The following is a 20,522-nucleotide window of genomic DNA, read 5'->3' on the forward strand; positions in this document are numbered from 1 at the left end:
ACTCTCTTCTATGCGCACTTGGAGAAATGCTTTCTCCAAGTCTGATATTAGTACATACTTTGGCGTACAGAATCGTGATAGTATGCCGTACAGGTTGGGTAGTATAGTTGGTCCCTGGTGTACTACGTCGCTGAGTGACGGGCATCCTTTATAGCGCGCTGACGTATCGAAGACTTTGCGTAATTTGGCAGTTTCTTTGTTTGGAGTTATTATGGGATGGTGTGATAAGTAACGCTTTTATTCAACCTGCTCGAGAATGCCTTTTTTGAGTTGTTCTTTGAAGACATAGTCGTACTGCTGAGGAAAATCCGATTGATTATTGTATTTTTTAAAGATGCTTTTCAGTCGTTTCCAGGCTAATATGCGGTTATCTGGTAGGTCTTCGTGCGTTTTCTTGAATGAAAGTTTGACGTAATAGCCGTCTTCTTTTCGCTGGATGGATTTGCTGAATTCCTCCAGTACTTCATGATTGATCCTTGTTTTTTCTTCTTTTTCGGAACCGGTATATTTTTTTCCCAACATAGCTGGCTTCAGGGTCCCAGTGCTGCTCCCAGTGGTCCATGTTGTTTTCTACTTTGAGCATGTTTATGAATGCTGGAAGCCGATATGGAATGGTGTTGTCGAGATCAATTTTTTGTCCCGTCATCATGAAGCCAAATTTTGTGTTGCGCCTTGGTTTTTTTGGACGGTGAACAGACATGGACACCTTTGCGACGAATGAATTTTGTTGAAAAGTTCGACTTTCAATGAACCTCGGCATAGTTGAATTTATATTATCGAGTTTCATAGTCTGTACACGAGGTTGTTAAACAAATTTATTGGCTAACGTTTCGGCTATATCGCCTTCTTCAGAGCCTGAAAAGGGCGATATTCAATCTACAATTCAAACGACCAACCTCTCCACAACTAAACTGACAGACTCCACGCCTACTTTCAATCACAAATTTAGCGACTACACTGAATGCTCACCTTATATCGGAGACTCCTAGCATGGACCGCTGACTGATCGATCACGAGGGCGAATGGTTCGAATGTCACATTCGGATCGGACAAACCAGTCGAGATATGGCGCGAGTTCCCGCGTTATCGACAGACATTCACCTTTGCGGTTCATTTTAGGGTTTTTGGCTTGGATCCAAAATGCCTCCAGCGATTTTCGAGCCAACGTTTTAGTTTCGTGCGCTAAGATTTGGACCCTAATTTCAAAATCGGCTCCGTCGTGTTTTTGTGTTCTATGGGCACTTAAAGGTGTCCATTCTCGTAACCTATTCTTGCCGCTCACGTGCTCTTTGATGCGGACATACAGCGGTCGTGCCGTTTCACCGATATATTCGTCGCCACAGTTCGTGCAAGAAATCAGATAGATTACCCCGGATCTCAAGCAGTCTCCTGATCTACCTGTGGGACAAATAATACAGTTCGGTGTTGTACAGATGGTATCGTATAAACGATTCCGAACTAATTGACGTTTCAAACTGTTCGGTGGTATTTCAACGACCGAAACGGAGCTATCCAAGTCTGCTCTCCTCAGACACCGCCTAATGGCAGCGCTCACTTCATCGGAGATGTAAGGAAAGCAGAGAGGTATCTTATCTGTGGTGGGGTTTTCCACTTGCCGTGCTCGTCCATTTCGGTATCGTCTCATTTCAGACGTTCGGACTTCATAACAATTCAAAACAGCAATTTCGTGAGCCAAAGCTGAAGATTCCTTTCTCTCCTCAGGTCCACTACAAACGGTTCTTGCCGTGCGGAACATGCTGTTGAGCACAGCTTTCTTCATATGAAATGGATGAGCAGAAAGAAAATGAACCAAGATGTTTTTGTTACTGGGCTTACGATACCATTTCGTTTGGTACTACGTACCGTTTGAGATGCAAACCTGGATGTTCAGAAAAGGAAGCCAGTTGCCCTGTGGTTTCTCCCTAGCAAGTTTTATGTGTTCGGACTGTCGGTTCAACAAGCCAAAACATTTGTCCATCTCCGCTTGGGTGGCGCAAATGACAAAACAATCGTCAATGTACCGAGAGTAGAACAATGGACGTAGTTCCAGAACAGGTGCTTCAATTTTGGCCATAAATGAAATAGCTAAGGTGGGAGCCAATCTCTGCCCCATAGCTAAACCTCTAAGCTGTGCAAAGTAATTTCCGGACCATCTAAAGATATTGCAGTCGAGGCACGCCTTGAGAAAAACCATTAATTAGGAGACTGAAAATCCATGTAAGTTGATGGTTCTTATGTTTTCTTTCAGCAGTTCGAACATAGCCTGTATCGCAGAGTCATTAGATACATTCGTATACAGGGCTTCGACGTCAAAAGACTCCATGACACAGTCTCTTGTCAAGTGTGCTGTGCGTAGATGGTCTAGAAACATACGGGTATTTGTCAAATGGGCAGGTATATGGCTCAATACTTGTGCAAATATTGTGTTTAGGAACCACCCTTTCCTATCCGTAGGACCCCCTACACTAATTATAGGTCTTACTTTGAATGTAGCAGGGTCAGTGGAAGCCAGATCGCTGCTGGACTGGAGTTTGTGCGTCTTGATAGGGAGATAGAGCACTGGAGAGGTCGGCAGATCAATCTTAAGGCGAGCAATTAAAGAAGGAGGAAACTCAGCGGATTTTGCGACCCTAACCCATTGCTCGTTTAAAAAACGAGATTTCTTCATGAACTCACTAACGGAGGATAAACGATATAGTGAGATATCTTGATAAGTGTCTTTCTGTTATTGCAATATCCAGCTGGTGTGGAATGACCACAAACTCCCCACCTTTATCACTTGTGGATAACTTCATTTGTTTAGAACTAATCAACTCTCGAACTTCCTTAATACTTTGCTTGCACAAGTATTGAGCCATATACCTGCCCATTTGACAAATACCCGTATGTTCCTAGACCACCTACGCACAGCACACTTGACAAGAGACTGTGTCATGGAGTCTTTTGACGTCGAAGCCCTGTATACGAATGTATCTAATGACTCTGCGATACAGGCTATGTTCGAACTGCTGAAAGAAAACATAAGAACCATCAACTTACATGGATTTTCAGTCTCCTAATTAATGGTTTTTCTCAAGGCGTGCCTCGACTGCAATATCTTTAGATGGTCCGGAAATTACTTTGCACAGCTTAGAGGTTTAGCTATGGGGCAGAGATTGGCTCCCACCTTAGCTATTTCATTTATGGCCAAAATTGAAGCACCTGTTCTGGAACTACGTCCATTGTTCTACTCTCGGTACATTGACGATTGTTTTGTCATTTGCGCCACCCAAGCGGAGATGGACAAATGTTTTGGCTTGTTGAACCGACAGTCCGAACACATAAAACTTGCTAGGGAGAAACCACAGGGCAACTGGCTTCCTTTTCTGAACATCCAGGTTTGCATCTCAAACGGTACGTAGTACCAAACGAAATGGTATCGTAAGCCCAGTAACAAAAACATCTTGGTTCATTTTCTTTCTGCTCATCCATTTCATATGAAGAAAGCTGTGCTCAACAGCATGTTCCGCACGGCAAGAACCGTTTGTAGTGGACCTGAGGAGAGAAAGGAATCTTCAGCTTTGGCTCACGAAATTGCTGTTTCGAATTGTTATGAAGTCCGAACGTCTGAAATGAGACGATACCGAAATGGACGAGCACGGCAAGTGGAAAACCCCACCACAGATAAGATACCTCTCTGCTTTCCTTACATCTCCGATGAAGTGAGCGCTGCCATTAGGCGGTGTCTGAGGAGAGCAGACTTGGATAGCTCCGTTTCGGTCGTTGAAATACCACCGAACAGTTTGAAACGTCAATTAGTTCGGAATCGTTTATACGATACCATCTGTACAACACCGAACTGTATTATTTGTCCCACAGGTAGATCAGGAGACTGCTTGAGATCCGGGGTAATCTATCTGATTTCTTGCACGAACTGTGGCGACGAATATATCGGTGAAACGGCACGACCGCTGTATGTCCGCATCAAAGAGCACGTGAGCGGCAAGAATAGGTTACGAGAATGGACACCTTTAAGTGCCCATAGAACACAAAAACACGACGGAGCCGATTTTGAAATTAGGGTCCAAATCTTAGCGCACGAAACTAAAACGTTGGCTCGAAAATCGCTGGAGGCATTTTGGATCCAAGCCAAAAACCCTAAAATGAACCGCAAAGGTGAATGTCTGTCGATAACGCGGGAACTCGCGCCATATCTCGACTGGTTTGTCCGATCCGAATGTGACATTCGAACCATTCGCCCTCGTGATCGATCAGTCAGCGGTCCATGCTAGGAGTCTCCGATATAAGGTGAGCATTCAGTGTAGTCGCTAAATTTGTGATTGAAAGTAGGCGTGGAGTCTGTCAGTTTAGTTGTGGAGAGGTTGGTCGTTTGAATTGTAGATTGAATATCGCCCTTTTCAGGCTCTGAAGAAGGCGATATAGCCGAAACGTTAGCCAATAAATTTGTTTAACAACCTCGTGTACAGCTTATCAAACTCGATAATATGAATGAATTTTGTGTCTTCTTTATCCATTGCACCTTGAGTGAGATTTACAGTGAGAGTGTCATATGTGAAGAGCCAGAGCACTCCTTTTGCATCCCAAATGTTCAGATGTGTGAGCAATATCCCTATGTTCACGTGATCCGAATGTGTTTAATCTCATTGCTGCTCTACCATATTCTGCAAGTTGGAGTTCCTTTGCGAGGTTAGAATCGATAGAAGATCTATATGGTCCAGTATCAAGTAGCACTTGCACCTCTTGGGGCTCCTTTGTTGACGGATGTACTTTTGGCACTTTTAGGGAGCCGGTCAGAAGAAATATTTGGTCCCCTTTTGTTTTAGTGGATGAGTCTGACACTGCTAGGATTGCTTGATGTACTGCAGGTTTGCTTTCCTGGATGGTTGATGTTTTCGCGCTTGCTGTGGAATTTTGTGTTGTCTTTTGAATTTTTTCATTCTTTTTTTGTGCAGCATGTCCTGTATATTCTGGAAGCGATGAAGATGTGGATTTAAAGCACGTCGAAGTGTGGTGCTTTCTGCCACAATGCGCACATCCTCTTGATTTGCATTCTAAGGTATTGTGGAGTTTTGACCCACAACCCAGACATCGCTGCATCTCTTTGAGGAAATCAATCCTTTCTTTGGGAATTTTAAGTTTTGTGCAAGATTTTGGCCAGTGTTCCCTCGATTCACAATAGAAACAATATGACGTTCATTTCTTATCCTGCCAAGGATTTGGTTTTAGTTTCGATGGCAAATTTTTCCGCTCAGTTTTCACCGGCATATTGCGTTCAATCTCTTGCTCTTGCCGGATAACTGTTTCAAGCGTTCCCATCTGTTTCTTCAGACTCCAGACTTCTTCTGCGGGTAATGAAATTTTTTTTTCTAGTACCCTCCTCTGGATATCTTGCCTGAATTTTGCAAGGATCTTGGACAATAACCATGGGCTATCAAGACTCTCTCCTTTGCTTCCGAGCTGCTTGGTGAGAGATGAAGTCTTGTCGAAAAGGTTGCACTGGTCCTGGAGGTCAGTGCAAGTGTTCCAACACCAGAGTGTAATTTGATGTAGTCACTTGGAAGCGTTCTGCAGACTGTCGTGCCTCTCCCTTTAGGGCTTTCAGTAAGTAATTGAACTTCTGTAGATTTGAGAACGGGAGCGAGTGCACTGTGGCGTTAAACAATTCCCAGAAATTGTCCCATTGCAAGCTTTTGCCGTTAAATTCTGGGATAGGTAGTCTGGGTAATTCTACGCGGCCCACCGGTGTTTCCTGATTTTGCATTCCATGGTCCGGATATACACGTACTTCCAGTTGAGTTCTCATTTTTGTTGTCAAGATGTGTTTTTGCACATTAAGACGCGCGAGAAATGCTTCCGTTTCGGAAAGAAGTGTGTTGACTTTTTCGATGTGTTACAAAACGCGCTATTCTTCTTCACCTCCTGGTGGCATTTCTATGCTGTCGACGGTTTCAGCAAACGCGTAGATGGCCTTATGGAGAGAAGTTTGTACTGTGCGAATATATACTAGTACTGAGTCTATTTCGCACATTTTTGCCGCGAAATCTCCTTCCTCGGCGGAGATTTCGGTTTCACCCAGAGTGCCACAATTTTTTAGGGCGTCGGCTAGCACATTAATTGGCCAGTCACGACCCCTTCGCGAATTTTGAGGGAAGTTACCATTGAGACTGTTGATATAGAGATCTAACGTGGCAATTATAGATAGTAATTGTTAACAATGAGGAGTGGACGATAATTGATGTTAATTGTCCCGATCAATTCACTGCTCACAATATTAGTGAAGTTGCTCCGAGCTTTTATAGATAAGTAATAGTAATAATCAAAGGAAGCGGAAGCGTTAGCATGCAAATTCACACTGCAATTTGTCTTAGTGCTGACCTTAATCCGGTCGTCATTCCTTGGTGTTGAGATCCTTAGTGGTTGTAGCTGAGTTCGTCGGATCTGCCGATGCACCACTTGTACTGATTTGATTTGTATTGGGCTTCGGTAGTTGACAGTCACGTTTTATGTGCCACGCGGGATATAACTTAGCAACTTTATTCGGCACTCCTTCAAACTTGGGTAATTAAACCATATAACATTAACAGTAACAAAGGCAAGTAATACATGAAAGCAAAGAAGAGCGAGCAAAATGATAAACAACATGAAGAGCAAGAAAACTGGCACAATGAACTTTCTACGGCTATTTATACGTTACATTGAGGACGGAGTAGACTGTTATGATGTCCTGCACATGTTCACACAAAGAAACACTCGATTGGCCTGTAAACATCAATCATCGACAGACAGACATTGCTACAAGACACGAGAAGCAATTATTGAGCTAATTAAGTAGTATAACGTTCGTGATAGAGAGGATCAAACTCTCCACCGTTCGTTATCATTGTCTGAGAGCAGTTTTTCATTAAACAAATGCAGTGGTCCTTCCTTATCGTCATCAAAAGAAAAACTCGTTCGATCTACTTTGAGAGCTTTCTTTTCAAGTTAAATGCGCGCATATGTACTGACACACTTCTTATCTTTGCAGTGAGCCATATTTGGCTTCTATATTATATCATATAATTTTATTTTATTCACAGTTCTATGTATTATTATTTTAAATTGTATCGCTTGCGTCGCACTGTCGGCGGAACATTAGACTAGAGTGTACACTAACAACTAACTGGAAAGAGCCTCAGATCAGTATCTGATCCAGAGATGAGACCATAACCATGTCAGGTCCAAGTTCAGAGTATATGCAGAAGTATTGGAAAGCAGCTGCCCAAAAGTGGTCTAAATAACGGAGAAGGGGCTAGAATTGAGCGAAACGACATAGACATAGACATATACTTGTTAATGAAGCGTGCTGCCGAGAAGGCGAAAAGTTTTTGTAAGTCTATAACTCAAGAGAAATCCAAACATCGAAAATGTCATGATACGCTACCATCAGCGAAGAGTGCGCTCAAGAACTTTTTGAGCAGGACTGTCAATCCAGTAGATGGTATGCTGCGGACAGGTGCGGACACTTCTTAGTTCTCATTTAGTTAGCCCCTCCGTTCTATTACTTTTACTTTTTATTCTCGTATTTCTTTTTTTCCACCTGTTTTTGCGTGTTATGTCCAAAAATCTGGATCTTGACGGTATGCAACGCTTCGGCACATATAGTTCTTTGAGGATGTGGTCCAATCAACAATGTCCAAATTTGGCACCATGAGACTCCGTCAAGTGATCCGATCCGATAGATGGTATGTAGACCTGAAAAGGAGATGAACAAAAATTAGAGGAGAAGGACATGAAGGAGCAAATGCAGCAGAAAATAGTCTCAATTTCCGGATATCAAATTATTAAAATTATCAATTATTTTTGTGTTCTATTTAGTAGAACTGAAGCATTCTCGTGAACTTCATGTATTTGTTGGTGGTAATGCTACACAAATTACTTTGGTAACACGTATATGAAGCTGACGAGAATATTTCGGTTCTACTAGTTGGAGAACAAAAATAAGTGACTCACTCCTATTATCTGAACTTCCAGAAACAAAACTTCAACTTCATCTCTTTTCTGTCTTTTAGATATCCAACAACATACGTGTAATAAAGTCTCCCATTTTTCTCTTTATTTCGATTGTTCCATCTTACGAAATTGTTGATTGGACCAAATCCTCACAAAATTGCATATGCCAAGCCGTTGTCAACGGTCTGGATACAGATTTCTGGACGTAACGCACAGAAACCTTGATCACCTTGATCACCTTACCCCCCGTTGATCTTCGAACTGGTCGAGCGGGCGCCAGTAATTCTTCCATTTGTCCCGATCGCGTGCCAGAGTAGCCCAGTGGTTCCTCCTTTCGCGTGGGACACGAAGAGCATCATATTTTTCTTTCAAGGACTTCGTGAAGAAATCTGACCATCGGGTCGGCGGTCTTCCTGTAGTGCGCTTAATATCGCGGGGAACCCAGTCGCTCACGGCTCTGGTCCAACGGTTGTCATTAAAGCGCATCACGTGTCCGGCCCACCTTATTTTACTTTCCTTGGCAAACGCGGCGGCGTCTCTAATCTTCGATCGCTGACGTAGGAGAGAACTTCGAATCCCGTCCCTCACTTGCGTGAAACGGGATACTCCTAGCATCACTCTCTCAATTGCGCGTTCAATGACGCTCACCGCGTTTTCATCCTGCTTGCGAAATGCCCAGGTTTCCGAAGCATAGGTCAATGCAGGAAGTACGGTGGTGTTGAAGAGGTGAGCACGGAGCCGTGTGTTCTTGGTCTTCTTCACTACATCCTCGATGCTCTTACACACTCCCCAAGCCGCTCGTCTCCTCCTGCCCAGCTCAGTAGCCAGGTCGTTCATCATGTTCAATTCCCGACCCAGATAAACGTAGCTGGTGCACTCGGATATGTTCGTTCCGTTGAGCGTGAATGGGGCATCCGAGACCCATCCGTTCCGCATGAACATCGTCTTTTGTAGATTCAGCTGAAGACCGATGCATCCACATGTTTCGTCGAATTCGGTCAGCATTCGTTCCGCTTGGCTGATGCTAGGTGTTACCAGTACGATGTCATCAGCAAAGCGCAAGTGGTGTAGCTGCCGACCATCAACCTTCACTCCCATGTCGTCCCATTTCAACTTTCGCATTGCGTTCTCGAGGGTGGCTGTGAATATTTTGGGTGAAATTGTATCACCTTGTTGGACCACCCCCCCCCCCCCCCCTCTTCACGTCAATGATGATATTCTTGTAGAATGGCGCAATTCCAGTCGTGAAGTTACTGTACAACTCTCGAAGTACCTTTATGTTCTGAGTAGGGACGCCTTGGTTATCCAAGGCTTCCACGACCGCTTCCATCTCAACTGAGTCGAAGGCCTTCTTCAAGTCGATGAAGGTGAGACAGAGCGGCATCTTGTACTCTCGTGATACCTCGATGAGTTTCGAAACAATATGAATGTGGTCAATCGTGCTGAATCCTTTTCGAAACCCTGCTTGCTCGCATGGCTGTCCTTCATCCAAGACTTTTTCAATCCTATTAAGGATTACTCTTGTAAAGAGCTTGTAGATGACGGACAGTAGGCAGATTGGGCGATAGTTGCCGATGTCATGTGGATCTCCCTTTTTATACAACAACACGGTCTTGCTGGTCTTCCACTGTTTAGGAACCTTGCATTCCGACAGATAACGTGTAAAGAGCCTCGCCAGGGTGTTGATGAGTACTGGCGGAAGGCTCTTCAGGTGTTCTGGTCTTATTCTGTCGGGACCGGGTGCCGTACGATTTCTTACCGACATGATAGCATGTCGTATTTCGGACGGGAGAACCTCTGGAATGACTTGTCCATCTTCCCTCAGATGGTGAGGAGGCAAGTGGACATGGCTGTCGAAGAGATCAGAGTAGAAGTCGTAGATGATTTTCTCCATCCCCCTTCTCGATGCAATGGCTGTTCCCTTTGGGTTCAGGAGAACAGTCATCCTTGTCTTGCGACTGGCGAAGTCTCGACGGGCATAGCGGATGCTTTTCCCCGCCTCTGCAGCTTCAGCCAGCACTTCTGCTCTTCTCTATTTAAGGTCTTCCTTTATCGCCTCTCGGCAAAGCCTTGCGAGCTCGGACGTGAGTTCTTGGTTCCCTGCGGCTCGTGCTGCTCCACGCTGGCGTATCAGCTCAAGAGTTTCAAGAGACAGGCGCCTCTTGGTGGTTTTAAAACTCTCAGCCTTCTTCGCGCAGTCGTGAAGGTGTTCGACAAGCCGGTCATATTCCTCGTCGATGTTGTCCATTGCGGAATCTTCCCAAAAGCCGGCTAGCGTAGCGAAGAGATCCCAGTTGATGGTAGTCCTGGGATTTCTCTCTCTGAACTTGGCGGCTTTCTCTGCTCTCCTTGTGAAGGAAAATCTTCCTCGTAGGAGGCGATGGTCCGACTCCGTGTAGAACTTTGGCACAACAGCGACGTCCATCAGGCAGAACCTTTTATTGACGATGATGTGGTCTATTTCATTACGGTACCCTCCACCGGGTGACTCCCACGTCCAGCGTAAAGAAGAGGGCTTCTGAAATTGCGAGTTCCCATGGATGGTCTTAGTCGTCATGATGAACTCGGAGAGCCTCTCTCCCTGGTCATTCCATTGTAGGCCGTGGGTCCCGATGTGAAGTTCCTCCGGCGTTCTTCTTGGGCCAACCTTAGCGTTGAAATCGCCAACTATGACCTTGTAGAAGGCATGATCTTCTTGGTAGAACTTCTCCAGGTCCATATAGAAAGCTTCGACTTCTTCTTCTTCGTAGCTTGATGTTGGAGCGTAAACGACGAAGATAGTCAAAGCTGGTATTGGGTCACATCTTCTCATCCGCAGACGTCCGATTCGGGTCGTAAGTTGTTCAAAAGAGTCGATGTTCTTTGCCATACTCGTGTTGACGAGGACGCCAACTCCACCAACACCTCTACTGTCGCATGTTCCTAAGAACAGTTCTTCTCCAGTTTCATATACGGCGTTGAGAGGGTGACGTCGTCTCGTCTCGGTCAGTCCGATGACGTCGTACTTGATCTTCCTGGCTTGCATCATCAGATCTTCGATGGCCGCTTCCGATGCAAGCGTACGTACGTTATAAGTACAGATCGCCATCCTAGTCCTTTTCCGTTTTGGTAGCCTACATGACTCCTGCAACCCCGTCCTACCTGGCGCTACCGTACCAGGCTTTCCTCCGGAATCAGGAGACTCTTTTCTATTACTGTGTTTTGCTTAAAAATTTTAAAACACATGGGCAGGTTGCAAGCCTCTAGTCCCATGAGTTTCTGGGAGAACTTTCGTTCTCCCGGTGTGGACATGTGGAGCTTATTTGTTGGAGGCGGCTCCAAACCGCCTCCCTTGCACCTCCCAGTCACTTGATTGCAGGCTTTTGGCCGGACCGACGTGCGGGATACAAGGATGTCATGAGTCAGTCCTGGCTCAGCAGAAACAGGGAGTCCATCCCCTGAATCCACCTGCGTCTCTGGGCGCTTTTGGTCCGCGATTAGCCCCCTATCCGCCACCCGGGGACGCGCCACGTAGCCTCGCGACTAACCGGCTGTGATCCCTCTAGTGAGGAAGATATGTGGACGCACAGAAACAGGTGGAAAAAATGCAAAAATATAATATAGAGACCGGGAGGATCCAACATGCAAACGCACCTAAACTCAACATACCATCCTCTGTATCACCACTGTTGCTGGAAAAGTTCTTAACCGCACTCTTCATCAAAGAAGCGTATCATGAAATTTTCCATGTGTGGATCTCCCTTAGAAAACATAGAGTTCGGATATAGATTACGAGTATTAACGTGGCAGGCTCACTTTCCTCTAATCGTCCTTAAAAAAACGGCGTGGAAAACGGACTTAGTTCTTGCAAGGTACATTAGAACGTCTCTTTATGGTGGCTTTCACTTGAGTGGGACATCTAATGAGACCTCATTAATTTTTGTCCGCTATATAACGGACGTGGCGCAAACAGGTACAAGGCCGGTGCACTTTAACGTATTTCATAGAAACTAAAGCTGTTTCCGATGCTCTTTTTTTTAGTACGATTAGGGGAATCTGAACGGGGCCAAGCTCATACTCGTAGCCCACATCACAAAATCTACATAGTTTAGGAGAGTTTTGAACATCGAAAATTTCACGATACGCTGATCTTAAATAGCCTTCATCATTTAAAACACCTCTAGCGCAATTTTTTCCAACCGAACTAACGCAAAAAGCAGAAAATTCCGTGATTTTTCCACAAAAATGTTTGCAGTAATGAAAGATTTTGCAGTATTCTTGAAACGACAGTGTTTGTTTTGTTAAAATTAATATAAAGGGAAGCGAACTACAAGGTGAACAGGTACGTGCCTAGAATCATACGAAGTCGTGCTTCATATTTTTACCATATGGAGTACTGGGTTAGGTTGAGCTTTGGAGTTTCGATTGGTTCGGAGTCTCTCACAAATGTATTAATCGTGAATCGTTGGTCAGAAGCAAGAAGATAATATGTCCAGGCAAGATTTCCAGCGAATCTTCTTCTACGCGTTCAAAGTGGGCAGATCTGCAGCGGAGATAGCTCGAAATATCACCGCTGTATGGTGTGAGGGAAGCGTCACCGGATCCAAGGTACGGAGTTGGTTCCAAAGGTTTCGTTGTGGCGATATGAAAGAAGAAAAGAAAGAAAGAGTGGAAAGGTGAAAAAGCTGGACGAGTGGGTGCCGCATGAATTGAACGAGTCCCAAGGAAATCACCGTTTTGAGATCTGCCTCTGTTACGCAACAGGAGCGATGCATTTCTCGATTGTATTGTTACGTACGACGAGAAATGGATCCTCTCCGACAACAGGAAGCGCCATTCTCAATGGATAGACAAGGATGAGGCTCCCAAGCACTTTCCGAAGCTAAAAATGCACCTAAAGAAAACCAAGGCGACAGTGTGATGGTGTGCTACAAGTGTAATCCACTATATCTTCATAAAACCTGGTGAGACCATTACCGCAGAAAACTACAGCTAAGAACTGGACAAAATGCACAGGAAACACCAACTTTTTCGCCCGGCGTTAGTGAACAGAAAGGGCCCGATTCTCCTACACGTCAATGGCCGGCCACACCTTTTGAAAGGTGATGATACTAAAGTTGAACGAATTAGGCTACGAGACTCTGCTTCACCCACCGTATTCGCCGGACCTTTCACCACCCAATTATCGCCTTTTGAAACATCCGGACAGCTGCTTGAGAGGTAAGATTTTAAAAACAAAGTGATGCTGAAAACGACTTCTGAAAGTTCGTGGACTCCCAAAGCTCGAACTTCCATGCAGTGGGAATAAGCAAACCTGCGTCTCATTGGCAAAGATGCATGCCACTGTAATGGTTCCTATTTCGATCGATAGAGTTGTATTTAAGGCGAGTTATAGCGTTTCAAAGTGAATGCTTGAAAACGAATATTATTTTTGCACCAACCTAATAACAGCAACGTGTTTTCGCCCAAACCAATCCTTGACTGAATTGATCACAGTTTTATCATGTTAGAGTATATAGCTATGTTAATCGACTGGTGATAGCATACATTCCTCTACATCCAGGCGTTCCTGTCTAAAATCCATTCATGAATTTACGAAAAACGGACAACTTGTCGACTTCACGTTTGAATAAGCACCTTCATACCTCTGCTGGTACTACGCTACTCATATAGAGCAAAAAAGCAGGCCCAACCTTTTTGGCCACAACTAAGTACGCTACGTTTATTGTCAAGTTGGCTCCCACTCGGATGCTAAGTGCCAACTACCAAACATGGCTGAGGATCAGTGGTGGAGTAGACGTGCTTTTTTGCATTTCAAATTGCCCGAATTCGCAGAAACGTGGACAAGGTCGCGTTCCAGAAGGTCCCTGAAAATGTTATACTACCACACTTCGTTCAAGAGTTTCGCACATTCCATCGGGATGATGACCAAGAGCACTTTATTCAGTCACGGAGGCTGAAATTCGTTGAGTTCTCAACTCAACTGATCCTCAGAAATACCTCCTTTCGTCAGTTGAAATATATGGAGAACCATACCATAACATCATTGACTTAGCTGACTAAATCAGCGGGCGGGTGCTACGGCTTAATGCGGCTATCCGCATCTTCTACGGGGTGTGTCATCCTTGAACATATAGGAACCCATTCTTTTCGATCTTCAGCTAGAGTTTGCACAGAATCTACCATCCGTCGCTAATGTATAAGCAGCGGAGTTTCACGTCTCGATTGAACTGCCTGTCAACGCCAAGTGTCCCCAGATCTTCCTTCACCACCTCCGTGCAGAACTTTCTTTTACGACCATGGGATCTTTTCCAATTGGGATCTGGAAGCATCCTCAGGATAATCTGAGCAACATAACCAGACGGTCTTTTCATAACGTGATCAAAGGAACGAAGACGGTTTTCCATGACTACTTCAGAAGGCCGGGCAAGATGTTGACGTTTTTCATGTCATCGGCCCGTACACCATGTCCACTTCCCAGTAAAATTCTTTGTTATAGCACACCATCGGCCAAAAGTAGCCTAACACCCGTCTAAACAGTTTTCTCTCCATGGAGTCAAGCTCCTACATTCTACACCGTCAACGCCCTCAGGTCTCCGATCCGTACATCATGATAGGGCGAATTGCGGATAGGTAGACTTGTAGCTTGACTTCGTTGGCGATGGGGGCCGACCACAGGCATTTGCTCAATGAGTTGAATACTGAATTAGCTTTAGCGCATCTTTGATGAATATTTCTATCATAGCTGCGTAGCTGCATCGTTTTGCAGCATACTGCCCAAATAACAGAACTTATCCACCTAATCGATAGGTTCTCCGCGTTGTTTGCATATATCAGAGAGGAGTCGCAGTTCCTAGGCGGCAGCTAATTTCGATACAAGGTTAACAACATGTTGCAACTTCGCGCTGCTATAAGCGAATATTACTACATCGTAGACGTACTCGCGATCCACCAAGAGACGTGCAAGGTGCTAACATTTTTCTCATTATGTCATCGACAGCAAAGTTGAACAGAAAGGGTCCCATCACGGGCTCTTGTCTCGCTACACTTCTCACTTCGAACAGTGTAGTATTGTATATCAAGTTCTATTCATGTTGTTCATTAGAAGTACGAATTTTTCTGGAACTCCATCGGCGCGAAGCGCATTGAGAAGACGGCTTCGGTGAGGAGAGTAGAAAGTCCAAAAAGAACAACAAGTTGAAGTCCAAAAAAGCTAACTGTAGAGGCTTCGAATGCTGCTGTCACAATTCAATCACTCTCCTCACAATAAACACCAGATCAACCGTCGATTGACCACAGCAAAATCTGGCTTATGTTCCGCACGGGTGGTTTCTTCGCTGTGTCGAATTAGTCGATCCAGGATGATCTGCTAAAAAACCTTCTAAATTACACGCAGCAATGATATTCCTCGGTAATCCATGAATTCCGTAACGGATAGCTTTTTGTGGAGAGGAATTATAATGGCGCGTTTTCTTGAGTACACATCCTTTCGTCAGTTCACAATGAACGGATGATCTTTATCATCCCATGAATCCCAGAACGAGGAAGACATTTTAGCATTTTTGCGCTAATTCCATCGTCTCCGCCAGATTTTCCATTATTCATTTTTGTTAATACAGACTAAACCCCCGACTCCGTCATTGGCTCTTCGCTGATCGCAGTGTATGTCTGTCTTTGGGCGTACACGAGTTCAGAGACTGACAGCGCTTGTCAGTTCAGCAGGGCATTAAAATGTTCCCTCCAGATGGGCAAGATTGCCTACTCGTCACTCCTTTGGCAATGTTCAGGACAAACGAACACCTCTTCATCTTGCTGCTATATTGCCTTGCCTTAGCAGAGTATAGGCTTTTCTGAAGTTCTTGTTCCACGCCTTCTCAAACTCCTTCACTCTTGACGTCCCATTCGTTCTCACAACCATTTTTCAGCATACGGCGCAAATTCCTTATCAGACGCTTCTCCTGGCAGAAGCCACAAGTAGTGCGTGCAACACATACAGAATTGTACGAGGGTATTGTCTCCACAGATGCAAAGGCAAACTTTTTCTTCGGTGCTAAAACCGGGAACGTTGTCTTTGCAGCGTCCATAGTGCATTTAGCGAAAGAGTCAGCGTCACCCACTCTCTTCCTGGTCCGTAATCCAATATCAGTCAACACTCGTTGGCAGGACCTCTTTCTGCATTCCCCGTTTTTCAGACCTGCCAAGTCGAGCTTCAGTTAATCTTGAGCTCCCCGCTACCTCTTCTGAAACCGTACGATCAAGCTGAGAAGAACTGAGCGCTGGTCGGAATTGAATGCGACGTCCCAAATCACTCTAAATTTTCGAATGTCTAACAAAGCAATGTTCTTCGTCAGAACGTAATTGAGCTCGAGCTTAGGAGTCGGCATCTTCCGCTTTCGCTTCTCTTCCTTTTAAACGTGGATACAGTGATGGAGTTCGTCTGCTCGCAAAGGTTTATCAGACGATTTCCGTTGTCCACTGTTTGCTCTATGGGATAGAACTACCCAAGCACATCGGATTGTTGTTCAAGTCCTATCTTCGCATTCGCATCAATCCCGACAATTACCGCCTGCTGGCTTGGTATCTTGGATATCAAAGTATTGATATCATCATGAAACGCCTCCTTGTTGTGATCCTCTGCACTCTCCGTAGGAGCGTGAGCACTTACGATCCTGACTTTGAGTCCTCCGCAGGCCCACAATCGTACAAAGGCACATCTTGACGCCGCTTATCCAAACTCCTCTACCAGGTTGTTATAATCCTTTCTAACAGCTACTGCGTAGCCTCCTGCTTTCTTTTCATCAGTATCGCCGCAGTAGACTGTGTAATTGTCGACACTGATGAGAGGGCGATCCCATATGCGTGTGTGTGTGAAACGGATGTTTTTTGCCAAAGATTCCATGTTTCCCTCGGGCATTCGGCCTTTCAGGTTATAGGTTTTGGCGATGTGCTGAACAAAAGCTGCAACGCATGGGAATTTTTCGCTATAACAGTGCAGGTTATATAGCTCGTACGCTCCCAAGCCGTATACTCAGGTGCCTGATTGGGTTTAGTGAAAGCAGCGTTACCATTTGCAGCTAACAATCAGGCTTGTGTGTATGGTCCCCATAACATCATTATACGCGATATTCGCGGAGAATGGCTGTGAGAAATTTGCAGAAGGATGTTTGCGAGGTGCTACTCTCCTTTCAGGTTGCAACATACCGGTAAAGTTACAGCTGATTAATTGACGCTCTGGTAGCACATGATTTTTTTTTCAAAAACCAACTATTTTAGGAGTTGCGTTTCCATATACTGCCATATTTCAAACAGCGATTGCAATGCTATTTGCATTTCAAATTAACAACCATTCGAATGTTAGGCCAAAAAAAAGTTTCTCTTTCTTCGGAACATTCCAAATCGAGACGACATAGCAGAATACAGATTTAATCGTTTTGATGCACAGTTGGCGCAAAACGTCCTGCAACATGAAGACGCAGCACATTAGAACGGCAACGTGGTATTGGCAAAGTCCTTTTTCTTTAGTTCTTTCGTTTTTTCTGCTCCTAAAATGGCTCGGAGATCTAAGTTTGTAGGGATTCAATTTACGTCACTTCTTGTGTAATTGCTCATGTTTAGGGTTTGTTATAATCGGAGCCAAAGTAGAATTCCGAAATTCGTCCTAGGGAAGAGGTCAACTATGTACAACTACACAAAAATACGACAGAAATTCAATTCGTGCACACTGAGGTTTTTGAGGAGATGCGCTGAAATCAGGGGCAATTCCGAACATGTATGAAAGTTTTTCCCTTCCGTGCTACGACCACAGAAGATAAAAATCGTGCGCGAAAAAAGAACAGAAAACTAATCACTTTAAACTAAAATAGTAGAGGCCCTCTGAAAACGAAACGAACGACGAAACTAATAGAAAATACTTCACTGATACCCCGCAATCCCTTTCCTGCATTATTATACGAAGCAAAACAAAGATCCATGAAAAGCCAAAAGAAAAGAGAACTGGAGAGATATCCGCATACTGCTGAAAGAGCTCACTGCACGCCATCACCGAGAGACGGTTAAGATACCTAACATGGACAACTAGTAAGAGATGACATAGAATGTTTCCTGCATTTAGGCTCTATTAGTTCTCAACCCCAAAGTGAACAAGAAAGCAGCGGCAATACCAACCTACGAAACTAGAAAGCATAAGCACAACTGGAAGAGAAATGCGGACAAATGCGAGGCAAGTAATTGATCTCATGTTGTAATGACAAGTTTTCATAATAAATAGATTTGTGCTTAGAAATATCGTCCAGATCGGTAGGTGAAATTTAAATTAGTCCAGAGCTTATTAAAGGCATCACCCCACGAATCTGAGGTGGTACAGATTTCAGAAGGAGTATTCGTATACGCGATGGTAGATTATGGAGATAAGTGATTCCGTCCATTTCTTGCTAATTGGCGTAAAAACGGCCCGGAAGATGCGGCGTGCGCACACGGTTGGCGCGCTCCAATCGAACTTATTGTAGGAAATAGCGCGCCGGAACGCTGGAAGCCGTATCTTCCGGGCCGTTTTTTTACGGCAATTAGGAAGAAATGGACTGAATTACCTCCCTCCCCTTAATCTACGATCCCGTATACGAATACTCCACCTGAAATCCGTACCAACTCAGATTCGTGGGATGCTGCCTTTAAGTAAATGCCCGTTTTGCATTAGTCCCGCCACCAAAGCTTATCTCCTGTCTTAGTTCTGTAGATTGTCGATTTCTCATCTATAAACTCGTGCCGACAAATACCAGTGCAAAAATCTCATGGGAAAGTGCTACCACAATTATCAAAGTTAGCAGATTTCACAGCGTGATTGTGGCTAGAGGATAAGCAAAAAAGTAGTTCGTTTTCTTTTAAGACATGTGCGGTGAATTTGGGAAATATGTGGGTGTTGTTTTTCTGCTCTTGCTTGAAGTATATTATAAATTGAGTGACACCGAATCCTTTTAAGACCCTAAGAACGTTTAGGATAAAAAAAACTTTTTCACAATGTCAGGGTTGACGTATATCATGCCTACTCAGTCTTGTGTCAAAGGCTTCTTTTCTGAAACTTTGTTTCAGTCATGTATACCAGATCTTTCCAACGACTTCAGAGATGTCAAACGTACCACTCTCAGCGAACGTGGCGCTCTCCGTGAGGCTTTGCGGTAAGTTCCCACAAGCCTTAAGAATTACCCGTTGATATTCGAGAAGGAAAATGAATTGAAAAAATGATAAATGAGTATCACCTCCACTTTGTTAATAGACGTCCTTATCTCTGAACCAAAAAAATGCCTCCTGGCTGCAAAGAAAAGAGACTTGCTCAAGCTTTTTAACGAGATAGAGCGCACTTGTTTTAATTCCGCCTTTTCCATCGGTGATGAGTCCACGTAACTTCGAAAAAAGGTGATGCTTATCATAAGCGGTATTGGCGCCACTGCCAAGAGAATTTTCTGGTTATTCAACATTACTAAAAATATTACGTAATTTAGCGTTCTAAACCAGCTGCTCAAATATGTCTCTGGCCACCCCAACAGTTCTAACAGCTTTCTCAAACAAATTCGCGATAACACGCTTCAACGTGAATGTGACATCCTTGGATGTTGTGTCATTTTATAGAACGTTCCAAACGATGTCATCGTGCCAGCTGTTTGAGAACATCTCACGCAGCATCAAGCTTGAAGTGCTTGAATTGCTCTATTTTCCGGTGGTCAGGATAGTGTTACCTTACCTTAGCGACAAGGCCTTGCTATGGGACAAAGGGTGTTACCTACTCTTGCCATTGTTTTCATGTCCAAATTCGAAAAGTCGCAAACCATTGCTGTATTATCGTTACATAGATGATTACTGCATCGTTCTCTCAACGCAGGCAGAGTTGAACACCTTCCTACGTCTTACCAACCAGCAGTGCCAGCACATTAAGTTTACAAACGAGAAACCTACAGAGAACTAGTTGGCTTTCTTGAATTTGCACATTTGCGGAATTTGGTGTGGGACCCTAAGTGGAATCAAAAACTCACTAGTAAAAATATCTTGGTCGACTATCTTTTAGCCCATTCCAGCGAAATGAAAAACTCTGTTATAGGTAACATGTACGGAAGGGGGAAGGGTTGCATCGTGTAGCCGCGGGAAACGTGATCTATAAATCTGAATCATAAAGTAGCAATATCGAATTCCGCTATGTCTACCTTGCATCTTTAACGACTTGCGCAGTACGTTACAAACCTATGGGACGCACACAATGTATTCGGGTGAAAAAGCACCCTTTTGGGCTCGCAAAATCGCATTTTTTTCACCTCACTTAGAAGACGTCGTAGAGTACGTCATGAGAACTCCGTAATGATGGAAGTTACAATACTGTTCTTCGACTCCAAGATTATAACAAGCAGAACAAACACTACGACATTTTGGAAGACTGTCAAAATTCTAAAAACGAACACGAAAGATGGTTGCATAGTGATTACAAATGAACTTGCCCCATACCAAGACCTCTGCTGGTTTTGATCTACGGAGCGGGCCGTCAGGTCTCTTGTGGAAAACCTTCTGACTTA

The 20,522-nt window shown here is 44.3% G+C and overlaps 5 protein-coding genes across 10 annotated transcripts in view; 2 read left to right on the top strand and 3 right to left on the bottom strand.

Annotated features, from left to right (window-relative positions):
* Positions 1-985: 985 nt before the first annotated feature.
* On the bottom strand, positions 986-2,113 carry RB195_023826 (uncharacterized protein; the record flags this gene model as incomplete). 2 transcript variants are annotated; one of them, XM_064211386.1, is made up of 2 exons in its annotated part: positions 986-1,774; positions 1,880-2,113. In XM_064211386.1, the coding sequence occupies 2 exons, from the start codon at positions 2,111-2,113 to the stop codon at positions 986-988; spliced, it is 1,023 nt and encodes a 340-aa protein (XP_064067267.1). The 2 variants fall into 2 exon arrangements, with proteins under 2 accessions (XP_064067267.1, XP_064067268.1); XM_064211387.1 differs by lacking the exon at positions 1,880-2,113 and having other exon boundaries at positions 986-1,780.
* Positions 2,114-3,143: 1,030 nt separating this feature from the next.
* RB195_023827 (uncharacterized protein) lies at positions 3,144-4,271 on the top strand (the record flags this gene model as incomplete). 2 transcript variants are annotated; one of them, XM_064211388.1, is made up of 2 exons in its annotated part: positions 3,144-3,377; positions 3,483-4,271. In XM_064211388.1, the coding sequence occupies 2 exons, from the start codon at positions 3,144-3,146 to the stop codon at positions 4,269-4,271; spliced, it is 1,023 nt and encodes a 340-aa protein (XP_064067269.1). The 2 variants fall into 2 exon arrangements, with proteins under 2 accessions (XP_064067269.1, XP_064067270.1); XM_064211389.1 differs by lacking the exon at positions 3,144-3,377 and having other exon boundaries at positions 3,477-4,271.
* A 2,443-nt stretch (positions 4,272-6,714) lies between these two features.
* Positions 6,715-9,934, bottom strand: RB195_023828 (uncharacterized protein; the record flags this gene model as incomplete). Of its 3 annotated transcripts, XM_064211390.1 has the most annotated exons (5): positions 6,715-6,759; positions 7,577-7,731; positions 8,143-8,174; positions 8,228-9,117; positions 9,263-9,934. In XM_064211390.1, 5 exons carry the CDS (start codon positions 9,932-9,934, stop codon positions 6,715-6,717), a joined length of 1,794 nt encoding a protein of 597 aa, XP_064067271.1. The 3 variants fall into 3 exon arrangements, with proteins under 3 accessions (XP_064067271.1, XP_064067272.1, XP_064067273.1); XM_064211391.1 differs by lacking the exons at positions 6,715-6,759; positions 7,577-7,731; positions 8,143-8,174; positions 9,263-9,934 and having other exon boundaries at positions 8,224-9,111; XM_064211392.1 differs by lacking the exons at positions 6,715-6,759; positions 7,577-7,731; positions 8,143-8,174; positions 8,228-9,117 and having other exon boundaries at positions 9,155-9,934.
* An 87-nt stretch (positions 9,935-10,021) lies between these two features.
* Positions 10,022-11,077, bottom strand: RB195_023829 (uncharacterized protein; the record flags this gene model as incomplete). Its single annotated transcript, XM_064211393.1, has 1 exon — positions 10,022-11,077. One exon carries the CDS (start codon positions 11,075-11,077, stop codon positions 10,022-10,024), a length of 1,056 nt encoding a protein of 351 aa, XP_064067274.1.
* Positions 11,078-12,356: 1,279 nt separating this feature from the next.
* RB195_023830 (uncharacterized protein) overlaps positions 12,357-20,522 on the top strand; it is a gene marked incomplete at both ends in the record, with an annotated part of 33,907 nt that continues 25,741 nt past the window's right edge. The window contains 4 exons of one of the 2 annotated variants that reach the window (XM_064211394.1): positions 12,357-12,373; positions 12,465-12,576; positions 18,080-18,187; positions 19,054-19,139. In XM_064211394.1, the coding sequence (XP_064067275.1) occupies positions 12,357-12,373; positions 12,465-12,576; positions 18,080-18,187; positions 19,054-19,139 (323 nt within the window). Of the gene's footprint in view, positions 12,374-12,456; positions 12,577-18,079; positions 18,188-19,053; positions 19,140-20,522 lie in introns of those variants that run through there. The other variant, XM_064211395.1, reaches the window with a different exon arrangement.

The sequence above is a fragment of the Necator americanus genome, chromosome X, assembly GCF_031761385.1.
Source record: "Necator americanus strain Aroian chromosome X, whole genome shotgun sequence".
Classification (NCBI taxonomy): Eukaryota; Metazoa; Nematoda; class Chromadorea; order Rhabditida; family Ancylostomatidae; genus Necator; species Necator americanus.